Raw genomic sequence first — 13,706 nt, 5'->3', positions numbered from 1 at the left:
TGGTAGCAAAAGAAAAAAAACTTAAAAGTTTTTGATTCGACATTAGGTGAGAAGAAACTTGTCAATCAATCGATCAAATAAATTCAATGTAATGACGAATTAAGGAAATTTTGAAATGATCAATAAAAAAAACCTAAAGATTACAAATCAAACAAATGCAATAAAATGTCATCGTTGTTTGCAATTGATAGACATTTTCGTAGTAGAAAAAAATCAACTACCAACTTGATTACCAAATCATTATCATTTTTGATTCGAAGTGCAAAAACGATGGCTGCCATCAAAACGGATTCAATTTCGTTTGGTTTTCAAAAAAACAATATTCAAGCGTTGAATAATGTTTCTATAAATGTTCCAAATGGTATTATTTTGTTATCATCTCACCTAATCTCACCACATTGTATTATATCACATATCATTTTCAATTTGATCATTTCTAGGTAAAATATATTCACTATTAGGTCCAAGTGGTTGTGGTAAAACAACATTACTACGAATAATTATCGGTTGTTTACGACCAAATTCCGGTACGGTACAAGTACTTGGCCATTGTCAACCTGGATCACAACTGAATCATCAAATTGGTTATATGCCACAAGAATTAGGTTTAAATCCATTTCTACCAATACGTGAAACATTCTATTATTATGCACGTGTTAATCATGTTGAAAATATGGAATATATTCAAAAACGTATGGAAAATTATTTGGATATTCTTGGCCTTAAAGATTGTGAGCGACGCGTTTCACAATTGAGTATGGGACAAAAACGTTTACTTTCATTAGGTGTTAGTTTAATTGGTAAACCACGATTACTGTTGTTGGATGAACCAACCGTTGGTATTGATTCAATGATACGACAACAAATTTGGAATCATCTTCGTCATTTATGTCGAACTAAAGGTAAGTGCTAAAAACTCATTCAAACAACCAACCTCGGTTTATTTGGTAATAACGACCATAACGCGCGATACAGGAACGACTGTCCTTATAACAACACATTATATTGATGAAGCAAAGGAATCGGACATTGTTAGTTTTTTACGTGATGGCCGCTTATTAGCTGAAGGTTCACCAAATTCATTAATGAAAAAAATCCAATGTCAAACATTGGAAGAAGTTTTTTTTCGTTTATGTATTGCCGAAACGATTCAAAATGACGATGATGATCAGCAGAAATTTTCTGAAAATAAACAAGAGCAAGCTTTAGACAAAATCCAAGATGACAATGTTGATCAGGAAAATTCAATTTATCCATGTTCAAAACAATTGATAAATTGGGATCATCTTTACGCTCTGTTTTGTCGTGATTATTTCTTTTTCACACATAATTTTCATTTTTTCCTATTCTATCTACTTCTACCAATGGCATCATTATTTTTAGTAAAATTATTATTAAATGGTGGAATTCAATCAATACCGGTTGCTATTCATAATGCTGATCATCATCATTATCAACAAAATGATGAATATCGCTTATCCGAATTATTCATTGAACAATTCAATACAAGTACAGTGGCTATAACGATTTTTAAAAATGAATCCGATGCTGAAAATTCAATAAAATTAGGCCAGAATTTGATGGTTATTTCATTTCGTGAGAATTTTTCCCGTTCATTTGTTGATCGTTATATTAAACATAATTATGGTAATAATTCAGCGGATTCAAGTTCAATGCATCTTTATTTTGATCATACTGATATTCCAAGTATATTGATTATAAACAATCATCTGTTAATATCATTACGAAAAACTATTGAAAAATATTGTACAATTCATGGATTAAATTCTATGCTATTCTCGGTACCAATTCAAGAGAAAGAAATTATCTATGGATCACATGATATAACAAAAACATCATCATTGAATTTTATATTTCCATCAATATTAATTCAAACATTATTTATGATTAATTTAGCTAAATCATCATTTGAATTAATGTATCTTGGTGATTATGGTTGTATGAATCGTGATCTAATACAAGGTGTTCGGCCATTCGAATTGATGTTTGAATTTATTCTTGCATCTTGTGGATCATTGTTTGTACAAATCTGTTTAATGATGATTTTCATATTTAATGTATTGAAATTTCCTTTAGCTAATGATTTTCTAAATCCATTTTGGATAATTACTTCAACATCTATACAAGGTATGGCTACCGGAATTCTAATGGCTATTCTCATTTCGAATAAAGTTACAGTTATGGTAAATGATGATTTGTCTCTAATTAAATGAATGATAATTTTCTTAATTTTTTTTTATTTTAGTTTTTTTCTTGTGGTCTAATAATAACAATGGGTTTTACATCCGGTGCATTTTGGCCAATAGAAACATGGTCATCATTTTGGCAACAATTTGCTATATTTCATCCATGGACAATGCCATTAAAATCATTATCATCGGCAATGTTTCGTGGTCATTATTACCAAAATCATGATATTTTAAATGGTCAATTAGTGAGCCTAATACATTGTTTAATATTGATTTTAGCAACTATTATTATATTTCATTATAAAAATCGTAGATTTCAATAATCTTTTTTTTGGTAAAAAAGTGTCTTTAACCCTTAATTTGAAATAAACGAAATTCTTTTGCGTTTGTGTGTGTGTTTGTCATCAATGTTCGATCGATGATTTTTTTGTTTGTTTTTTTTCAAGTTTTCAAAACACATTTTCTGTCTTTGTGATGTGATGAGCTCTTTTTTACGCGCTTGAACAAATTCGAGATATTTTTTTCCGGATGCGGATAAAATATTCACCACCACCCGAGCAAATTTGATTTGGCTGAAATGGTAGTGGTTGTGATTGAAATCGATTCAAAGTTTATTGAATGAAAAAAAGTTTTTTTTGAACTCATTTTTATCATTATCTCCTTTCCGCAAAACAAACGAGAAAAAAAAATCGAAATCGATCCGGGCAATTTCGGTTCGAGCAAAACAACAACAATTTGTTCCTGAAATTCCCGAACCTTAAACAAAAAAAAATGAAACCTAAATTCTATTGTTTGTTTTCGTTTACATTTAATTTGATTTTGGACCATATAAATGGCCATCGAATCAAAATTTCATTTTTGTTTGTTTTCATTTTGGACTTTAAAGAAGTTTTATTATTTTTCTTATTGCGTTTCAAAACCATAACCAGAAATCCATATTTTGCCCCCAATAAAACAACAACAAGAAAACCATTCGAGCAAAAAAAGAACATTAATTGTTGATCAAATCAAATCAATCAATAAAAAAAAAGAAAGAAACCAACTCCGGCTCGCAAATCATCATCAATTGCTGTTGTTGTTCAAACTTTTTCGGTTATTTGATTCACGATCATTATTATTATCGTCAGACGAGTATATATATAGTGTGTGTTTTCAGGCCATATTTTGTCAATATTTTTCTCTCACTCATTGCTTTTAATAGACCACCGGGGGTAGGTTAATCATTCATTCACTTATTATTATTATTATTGTTTGAAAATTGACTCTTTTTTTCTGTTTGTTTCTTTGTTGTTGTTTATTATTATCATCATCATTAATGGATGTCTTTTCATTCTGTTTTCGGTTGCTATTGTGGATCGCGTATTTTTATTGATTTTATTTCAATTTATCGATTGATCGATCCCCGAACATATACACAATGTTCATTTTGGTTTTTGGAATCCAAATGCAAAACTCCCACCACCACAACAGAACAAGAATTGAAAACTTTTTTACTACCAGTAGAGAGAGGAAAGAAATTCATCAATTTTGAAGAACAAGAAACACCAAAATAAACAAAGTGATTAATTGTGTTTTTGTTTGAACAGACCCGGCAACTTGTGTGTTTGATCCAGAAAAAAGAATAATTATTTTGAACAAAGTTGAACAAAAACATTATGCAACAACAACAATCAAAACGACGATTCATCATTTATTTGATAATTAATAATTCGAATAAAATGGAACAACAACGACCAATTGGCTTGATACAATCAAGTGAAATTATTGGTAGTTGTAATTTGGGTCGTAGTAGGAATATGGCTGCATCAAATAATAAATTGAATGATTATCGTTTAGAAATTAAACCATTTGATGAACATCATCCAACTGGCGCTGAACTTCAACAAATGATTTACCAGAATGATTTTAATATAATTCATTTTGAATCAAAAGATGCTGATCGAAATCTTCTGGAATTATCAATGGATAATGATGTTGGACATCATTTTCATTGGCTTCTGCGTTCACCATGTATGATGTTAGTCAATTCAATAATACGGTTACAATTAGACCTGGGTCATGGACCAGTTGCACCAGTTCCCGAAAGTAATGTTATTAAAGGAATGGAAGAAATTTTCTTGGAAAATGATGCTCAATTATGTTTTGATAGTTCTTCATTTCAAAATCGAAAATTTGGTGGTGGTGGTGCCATCAATCTTTTTACAAAAAGTAATTTAATTAAACAAATAGTAAAGATTGATGATCAACGTCGACCACAAATTGCCTCGATATTTTATTGTAACAATTCTCCGACAACAACAACTGATGCTGTTCCAGGTTCAAATATTCAAAATGCTGGTGGCAGTAATGAAGTGAATAAACGTCGGCCAACATTACAATCGGTAACAAGTCGTTCAAAAAATGAACCCGATTATGTCATCTATTATGGTGATAAAAATCGTATCAAACCAGTAGCGATTATTTGTGGACAAATTCAACAATTATTACCAAATGAATTATTATCGATGACTACAACAGAATTTGATCCAGGTGAACTTCTTCAAATGCCTGAAACAAAATTAGAATTACGTAATGATCTAACAAATGAAATAAATCGAAAAGATTGGTATTACCTTTGTAAACATTCATCATTAGTACGTGTACAATTTTTATCGATTGCTTATGTTCATAGTTTACAACCGACGAAATGTTATTTTAAATCATTGATAATACCATCAAGAAGATTTTCAATTGTAATTGCCGGATTTGTTGGTATTATTGGCCATCGTAAACCAATGGATCCGATGGATTTATTTAATGCATCGAAAATACTTTCCGGTGGTACTAGAGATCATGTAGTTGAAATCGTTGTGGATGAAGAATGCTTAGTTTATATTGGTGATCATTTTATGTTCATTATGGCTAAACAACCACGTGATCCAAATGATAATAATTTATTGAAAATGAGATTTAAAAGTAAATCAAATTAAAGTTGAGTTTGAAATTTTTTTCCGTTGTTGCCTTTGTTAAAATTAAATTTTTCTTTCCGAAAACAAAATTCACCCGAATTGCTTCTTCTCTCCCATAACCAAACGAACCCGAAACAAGAAAAAAATTAAGTTACGATTTCCGAAACTTTTCTCTTGAAAAAAGAAGACAGCCAAAACAGAAAAAAATCAAATGAAAATGATGAAAATCAGAAACCACACACACCAGAGAAGAGGAAAACCAAACACTGAAAAAAAAGTAAGGTTAGTACTAACCTATTTGGGTTATTTTCTCTAACCAATTCAGGTTAGTACTAACTCAGAACGGTTAGTACTAATCACTTAAGGTTAGTATGACGGTTAGTACTAACCTGAATGGGTTATTACAAAGGTTAGTACTAACCCATATGGGTTATGATCAACGGTTAGTACTAACCTTAAGTGATTAGTACTAACTGTTTTGGGTTAGTATTGACGGTTAGTACTAACCTAAGTGGGTTAGAAAAAAATTGCAACCATTAATTAATGAATATTAATTGTTATTTTTATTAATTGATAGAAAAAAATCATCATATTGCCGAAATGGAAGTTATTTTCACCCATCAAACGGACTTGGTCAACTAAATCGATAATTATTAACGAATGACCATTAATCAATTCACATTGCAGATAATATTCCGGATTGTGCAAAAATAAGACCATTGCTTTATTTAAGAATTTCATGTACTTGTAACAGACATAAATATTCACATATGAATTTGATAATAATAATTATTTAAAGTAGTGATTTTGAATACAAATAAGTAAAATACAAATTGAAAATAAAAATAAAAATAATAATACAATTAAAGAATAATAATTAAAAATCTATTGACATACGAATGCGGATCGTATCAGCGTTTGCGAAATTCTTATTCATGTTAAGTTGAAATTTGTCATTTTTTCAATTCATGAATTCGTTTTCTTTCTTTGAACAAATTATCGACACTATTCTAATATGATCAATGTGGATTGTATTTGCATTTTCAAGATTCTTCAAGATTCTTTTTTATGTTAGGTTTGTCATGGTACAAATCCAAATTGGTAATTCAACTTGAAGAATATCTTCTCATAACAAATCCAAATTGGTAATCTAACCCAAAGAATATCTTTTCATAACAAATACAAATTCCAAATCTAAAATGAAGAATATCCTTCTTCAGCAAATCCAAATTGGTAATCTAACATGAAGAATATCGCTCTTCAGCAAATCCAAATTGGTAATCTAACATGAAGAATATCGCTCTTCAGCAAATCCAAATTGGTAATCTAACATGAAGAATATCTTCTCATAACAAATCCAAATTGGTAATCTAACATGAAGAATATCTTCTCATAACAAATCCAAATTGGTAATCTAACATGAAGAATATCTTTCTTCAGCAATTCCAAATTCCAAATCTAAAATGACCACCCAATTGGTCACCCCTGATATAGCCTAATGATTGATTGATGGACCTTATTAAATTATCGAACTAATTAATTTGCATTTTCTAACTGTTCAGCAACATGCATTTCATTCAGTTATGTTAAGTTTGATCCGTTGAATTTGTCGTTTTCTTATTCCATGAATTTATTTGGCGCCATTTCTTTCTTTGACCATATCATCGACAGAATTCATAAACGATTAATGTGGATTGTATTTGAATTTTAAAGATTCTTGTTTGCAAATTAAAATTTAACATTTTCACTATTCGTGAATCGATTTGGCGCGTTTTCTTCCTTCGACCAAATTATCGACACAATTCTGATATGATCAGTGTTGATCGTATTTGTATTCTCGAGATTCTTGATCATGTTAGGTTGAAATTTGTCGTTTTCACTATCCGTAAAATGATTTGGCGCGTTTTCTTACGTTGAACAAATTAATGACACTATTCTAATATGATCAATGTGAATTGTATCAGCGTTTGTGAAATTCTTATTCATATTAAGCTGAAATTTGTCATTTTTTCAATTCATGAAATGATTTGGCGCCTTTTCTTTCTTTGAACAAATTATCGACGCTATTCTGATATGAACAATGTGGATCGTATTTGTATTTTCAAGATTCTTGTTCATGTTAGGTTTGTCATGGTAAATTTTTCGCTTTTTCCATTTGTGATTAAATTTGGCGCCATTTCTGTCTTCAACCAAATTATCAACACGATTCTGGTATGGTCAATGTGGTTTTGTTTCTTATTTTCAAAATTCTTGTTTGTGTTAAGTTTGGTTTGGTAAATTTAACGTTTTCACTATTCTTGAATTAATTTGGCGCGTTTTCTTCCTTCGACCAAATTATCGACACAATTCCTATATGATCAATGTGGATCGTATTTGTATTTTCAAGATTCTTGTTTTGTTAGGTTTGGTTTGGTAAATTTAACGTTTTTAATATTCTTGAATTAATTTGGAGCGTTTTCTATCTTCGACCAAATTATCGACACTATTCTGATATGATCAATGTGGATCGTATTTGTATTTTCGAGATTCCTGATCATGTTAGGTTGAAATTCGCCATTCTCGTTGTTCTTGAATTAATTTGGCGCGTTTTCTTACTTTAAACAAATTATTGACACAATTCTAATATGTTTAATGTGAATCGTATTCTTATTTCCAAAATTCTTGTTCATGTTAGGTTTGGTTTGATAAATTTAATGTTTTCTCAATTCATGAAAATATTTGGCGCGTTTTCTTACTTTAAACAAATTATCGAGACTATTTTAATATGATCAATGTGGATTGTATTTGTATTTCCAAGATTCTTGATAATGTCAGGTTTGTCATGGTAAATTTTTCGCTTTTTCCATTTGTGATTAAATTTGGCGCCATTTCTGTCTTCAACCAAATTATTGACAAAATTCTTATATGATTAATGTGGATCATATCAACATTTTCTTGATTCTTGTTCATGTTAGGTTATGATTTGCCGTTTTCACTATCCGTGAAATGATTTGGCGCGTTTTCTATCTTCGACCAAATTATCGACACAATTCTAATATGGTCAATGTGGATTGTATTCTTATTTCCAAAATTCTTGTTTGTGTTAGGTTGAAATTTGCCGTTCTCACTGTTCTTGAATTAATTTGGCACCATTTCTGTCTTCAACCAAATTATCAACACGATTCTGGTATGGTCAATGTGGTTTTGTTTCTTATTTTCAAAATTCTTGTTCATGTTAGGTTTGTTTTGTTGAATTTATCGTTTCACTATTCTTGAATTAATTTGGCGCGTTTTCTATCTTCGACCAAATTATCGACTCGATTCTAATATGATCAATGTGAATTGTATCAGCGTTTGCATGAATTTAGTTTATGTAAAGTTAAAATTTGTCATTTTTTCAATTCTTGAATTAATTTAGCGCGCTTTCTTCCTCTGACCAAATTATCGACCTAATTCTAATATGATCATTTGATTTGATATGATCATCATAAAATTTGCCGTTCTTCCTGGTCATGTTAGGTTTGTTATGGTAAATTGGTCGCTTTCTCCATTTGTGAATGAATTTGGCGCTTTTCCGCTTCTCAACAAATTATCAGCGAAATTCTTACGTCGTATTTCTATTTTCAAAATTCGTGTTATGTCCGTTCTAATTCCCTTTTTTTTTACTTTAAAATATTTTTCAGATTTATCAATTCAAGAGGATTGATCATCTCTGAAATACATCAATTCACAAGTTGGAAATAATGATAATAAAATTAATTGCTAATGTTTGCCAATGTTAAATCTATGGAAGATTATAATGCATTTTTTTCCGAAAATTTTCAAGTTTGACAAATGAACATTTGCGCATAGTCAAATGCTAACTATTTTCAATACAAATACGGCTTGTACTTTCGATAGTGTAAATCGTTTTAGCGCGTAAAAATTCTCTCTCAGCTAGTGGCGGCTAGTGGTAACTATTTTCTATACTTTTCTTTCGTCCAATCAGAATGCAAGTTTCAAAAGTTCTATTCAACGGTCGTCAAAATCGTTTGTCCTCGTCATTCTATTTCGAACTTTTTTCGGTGACGGTTGTTTTTCGAACGTTTTTTTCTGGTTGATTTTATAAGTTATTTTTTCCAATTTTAATCATTGATTTTGGTCCAAATTTTTGGAACAACCACTTTTATTGATTAAAGATTATCTTTGTTTATGCTTTTATTTGTTTCCAGATTAAAAATTGACCACGAAATTGATGAAAATTGTTTGAACGATCTCTGATGCAAGTGACGAAAAATGATCATTTTCTCGATGGCATTTATTCAAGTTTGTAATTATCAAATGATAATTCATTTTAAATAAACTTTCATTTAATCACATCTTTTCTAAGTTTAATTTTTCAGTTTCGTTATGGTGATAATTAGCATTTCCAGTAAATCAATAAAGGTAATGTTATCATTTTGTGTAACATGAAAATGATCATAATTTTCCTTCGTTTTAGCATATCATTCGACATGGCAAAAGTCTATGGATAATTGGTGAGGAAAATACATGGTCCCAAATAAAACTGCTGGTAATAATTCAGGTAAATTTGAAATCTAATCCATAATACCTTTCACTTTAGTTTCTCAAGTCTTTACTAATGAATGTCGAAACAATATTCGATTGACTATCATATTCCAGATTGATTTGTTGGTTTCATTGTTCATCGGCATCTGATTCAAGAATAGTTTGATAATGTTCAACAATAGGATAGGCTAGGTTAGATTAGGATTAGAGAACATGGTCTGAACTATTTCCTATTGAATTCGGTGTCGGGTGAAACTTTGTGACCAACAAAACAATCGACAAATATGATTAAATCAGTCGAATATCGGCACAATTGACATCGATTTGGAATGATAATGAATGGTATGTGATTAAATGAAATGAACAAACTGACAACTTATATTTTTTTCCGTCAGGTATTTACCATTATATCTCATCATTTGTTGGAATGGCTATAGCTATCGATCATAGTTGATGGACATTGGTATCAATCACTGATATTGGATATTGGCAACCTGTTTTATCGGATTATCTTTGAAATTTGGACATTCACTTTTGGAATTATGAATAGCGATGAATAGCACGAAAAGACGAGTACAATCGGAAGATAAAATATAAACAATTTTTATTTTTAATTTAATTAATTAATTATTTTAATAAAATCAATTAAATTTTAATTAATATGGGGTTAAATTATTTGGGGAGGATAAAAAGGGGGAAAGGAGCCGCTGCAACAAAAATTGGGATAGTACTAACCCAAAAAGGTTAGGAGACCATTTGGTTGCAATCAGGGTTAGTACTAACCCAAAAAGGTTATAAGACCATTTGGTTGCAACTAAATTGATACTAACCCAAATGGGTTAGTACTAACCCAAAATGGTGTGCCCAGGCTCCCCAACCCATTTGGGTTAGTACTAACCCACTTTACTTTTTTTTCAGTGAAGGAAAAATAAAAATTCTGCCAACATCAGCAACTTATTTTAGTTTTATTCCCGGTTATTATGATAATGAAAGCGGCAATTGTTTTGGCGAAGAAAAAAATCTTTACTTTCATTTTCGGTATTTGAGCCGAAATAGTCGAAAATAGAAAAAATTGACCGGATGTTTTTTTCCTGTTTAAATAGCCGACAACGTTCGAAATGACAACTTCAAGTTGCCTAAATTGCAAAAGTTGAAGAAATGTTTTCTATGTTTTTTTTGAAAATGGTCATTTTCCAAAATGAAGTAAGTATAATTGAGATATATTAGCACCATGTAACATTCATCGATTCTCTTTTTACCTAAATTGACCAAAATCTTTTTACAGAACCAAGAACAAAAACTTTTAGTCGAAAAAAAGATTATGATTACAAGCAACAAAAACAAGAAAATAAAGAATGTTTTTTTTTCTTTTGCTCGCTTTTTCTTTCAAAACTCTTCCAACTCCCTTTGCGACAATGAATGAATAGGAATGTTACAAGAAAAAAAAAGAAATATAGTCCATTTTTTTATATAAAGAATCCATTTATTTTCATCATTATCATCGTTTTTGTAAGTGAAAAAGAAAATGTTCGATTCGATTTAATCATATCATTATTACATAAGAAAATATATCCCTATTCATCCATTTTTTCGTTTTTTATCATCATCATCATCATGATTATTATCATCATTATTGTTGGTTATCCATGGTTTATTCTCTAAACTTAATGAACTAATTTTAGTCAATTCTCGTAAACATATTGTTGCATAAGATGATGTTGGCAATCGTATCATAATTTTTAATGCTTGATAATTATCGTTATTATCTTTTTTCTCCATCATTTTAATTTCATTATTAATCGATTGGATTCGATCTAAATCTGTTTGGATTAATGGTTTAGTATCATCCTGATATTCCAGCCATTCCCATTCAAATTCCGATGGTCGTACTATTAATTTACGATAACTACCATTTACACACCATTGTTGTCCTAAGTTGGAAAATTGTTCCAATGATATTGAATCTTCTTGTAATATTTCATCGATAAATTTTTTTGCTAAATTTGTTGGAAATTTACTTAATGAACCAATAATTGGTATAACTACATCATAGATTGAAAATTTTTCCAAATTTTCTTTTGTAACCAATTCAATTTGATCGTTTGGAATATTGGCTTTAATATTGTTGTTATGGTTTTGGTTATTGTCGGATTCATCATCATCTGGTTGTTCGGAAAAATCTGCTTCATTTGTTTCATCATCGAAATTTGGTCCAACAAATACTAAATCACCCTCAACAACATTTAAACCATATTGACGAACCCGATAGGATGCAATTCGATTCCAAAGATAACTTTGATATGCATGTAGATATAATAATCGACTGTTTCGATTCAAACCAATACAAAGACCGCCATGATAATCATTCGGGGCCACTTTGGACAATCCGCGTAATAATGAACCTTCAATTGTATATTTATAATTCAATTTTCGATATGCTTCGCCGGCATCTCTGGTTTGGCGCCATAAACGAATTGCTTCATTGAATGAAATTTCATTTCTTTGGCTATTTTTCCTATTGCCATACGGTACACGATCGGTAGGTTTTTCAACAAGAATTTCTTCAACTAATTTTTTAAATTCTTTACGTAAAACCAATATGCCAAGTTTATGTGAATCATTACGATGTGAACCAAATCGTTGCATTCCATAATAATTGATAAAACCATTGGTTTTTATATTGATCAATGCTTGTTCACACAGATCACGATCATTCATATCCATAATAAGTTCATTGATCTTGCTTATCGATGATTGTGATTGTGGTGGTGACGATGGCTCCTTCTGTCGATCCAGATCACCATCATCAATCAGGCGTACATCACGCAGAACAATTTCAAATTGATTTCCACTTAAATCACCTAATCTTAATGGTTGATTTTCAAAATGAAAATGTCCAACATGTAATCGAATACGATTACCACTTCGATGATTAAATTCTTGACAAGCTTGCCAAATTTTCGCAGGATTCATACGAAAAGCGGAAAATTTTTGTGTTGATATTGCTCGTTTATCTTTATTCCCAGCATAGGTAAATGTTTTTGTTGCAACACCTAATCGACGTCCAAATTCATTGACAACCTGTATGGTTTCCATATTTTCTTTATAAAGAACAAAATGTACAAAACTTGGTCGATTTGTTGGCCAAGTTTGTCGTCGACATTGCTGTCGTTGATTTCGATTGGTTTGTTGTTTTTTAGCCAAAATTTTTACAAATCTTTTACCATCAATTGTTTCGGTATTAGATTCAACGGTTGGATAATTTTGTTTAATAAATAAATGTAAGCGACTACGTTCTTGTTTATCAAGTTCATCAATTGATATTAATGGATTAACTAGTTGAAAATTACTTTCAACATAACTATCAATTTGTTGTTTAAAATTGGAATCAATTTTCAGTGAATCAATCTGAATTGTTTCAGATGATTCAATTGTTTGTCGTTCTTCATCGGCAATTGTCAACGAAATATCTTCTGGTTTATCAATATTTTCCAGTCGTATAACATTCCCTTGTCGATCAATTTCATGAACTACAAAATCTTCAAATCTAATTGTAACAGAATTTCAATTTTATTGAATTGGTTGAATATTAAGAAAAACTAACCGGTGTTTTAGGATGCCATGGAATGGTTTATGATCACCAATAAATTCGGTTATACCGACATTCTGTTCATTAAGATAGCCACGTTTAATTACATTATTTAGATCTGATTTTATTTTTTTTATTGGTCGTAAATTCATATTTTCAGTTTTTTTTAAATCTTTTCGCTAAACACGTGCGCGTAAAATTCATACCCAACGAGTATTCCAAATATTTCAATGCCGGATTTATACAATGTGTAAAATTTGAAAATATCACCTTTTGCGCCAAAAAAAAATTGAAAATTGAAAATTGAATCATTTTTGTAAAATAATAATGTTTAGTTTTTATTCATCATTGAAATCTCTATTAGAATAAAAAGGGAAAAAAATTGAAAGCGATAGCCAAAGCGCTTAGGTAAAATTTCATTAAAATAAATAA

General features: G+C 30.2%; 3 protein-coding genes and 2 long non-coding RNA genes across 5 annotated transcripts; 3 read left to right on the top strand and 2 right to left on the bottom strand.

The window, feature by feature from the left end:
• The first annotated feature begins 53 nt into the window (after window positions 1-53).
• Window positions 54-2,597, top strand: LOC113795424 (ABC transporter G family member 20-like). Its single transcript, XM_027345604.2, has 4 exons — window positions 54-361; window positions 441-902; window positions 976-2,204; window positions 2,267-2,597. The coding sequence occupies exons 1-4, from the start codon at window positions 166-168 to the stop codon at window positions 2,531-2,533; spliced, it is 2,154 nt and encodes a 717-aa protein (XP_027201405.2). The 5' UTR covers window positions 54-165; the 3' UTR covers window positions 2,534-2,597.
• A 1,267-nt stretch (window positions 2,598-3,864) lies between these two features.
• On the top strand, window positions 3,865-5,653 carry LOC113795425 (uncharacterized). The gene has a single exon (XM_027345606.2). The coding sequence runs from the start codon at window positions 3,866-3,868 to the stop codon at window positions 5,177-5,179; it is 1,314 nt and encodes a 437-aa protein (XP_027201407.2). The 5' UTR covers window position 3,865; the 3' UTR covers window positions 5,180-5,653.
• A 4,619-nt stretch (window positions 5,654-10,272) lies between these two features.
• LOC142645786 (uncharacterized) lies at window positions 10,273-11,049 on the bottom strand. Its single transcript, XR_012846845.1, has 2 exons — window positions 10,945-11,049; window positions 10,273-10,850 (listed from the first exon to the last, which is right to left on the bottom strand). It is a non-coding gene; the product is annotated as an uncharacterized LOC142645786 (long non-coding RNA).
• LOC142645785 (uncharacterized) lies at window positions 10,748-11,938 on the top strand. The gene is made up of 2 exons (XR_012846844.1): window positions 10,748-10,888; window positions 10,971-11,938. It is a non-coding gene; the product is annotated as an uncharacterized LOC142645785 (long non-coding RNA).
• Pus7 (pseudouridine synthase 7) lies at window positions 11,177-13,501 on the bottom strand. Its single transcript, XM_027345620.2, has 2 exons — window positions 13,290-13,501; window positions 11,177-13,232 (listed from the first exon to the last, which is right to left on the bottom strand). The coding sequence occupies exons 1-2, from the start codon at window positions 13,424-13,426 to the stop codon at window positions 11,264-11,266; spliced, it is 2,106 nt and encodes a 701-aa protein (XP_027201421.2). The 5' UTR covers window positions 13,427-13,501; the 3' UTR covers window positions 11,177-11,263.
• Between the last annotated feature and the right edge of the window lie 205 nt (window positions 13,502-13,706).

Source organism: Dermatophagoides pteronyssinus, unplaced genomic scaffold (genome assembly GCF_027571235.1).
Source record: "Dermatophagoides pteronyssinus isolate colony J.1.1.1.1 unplaced genomic scaffold, Derpt_VIB-CSIC_2022.12 sq0022, whole genome shotgun sequence".
NCBI lineage: Eukaryota > Metazoa > Arthropoda > Arachnida > Sarcoptiformes > Pyroglyphidae > Dermatophagoides > Dermatophagoides pteronyssinus.
This window is presented reverse-complemented; position numbering and strand designations above follow the sequence as displayed.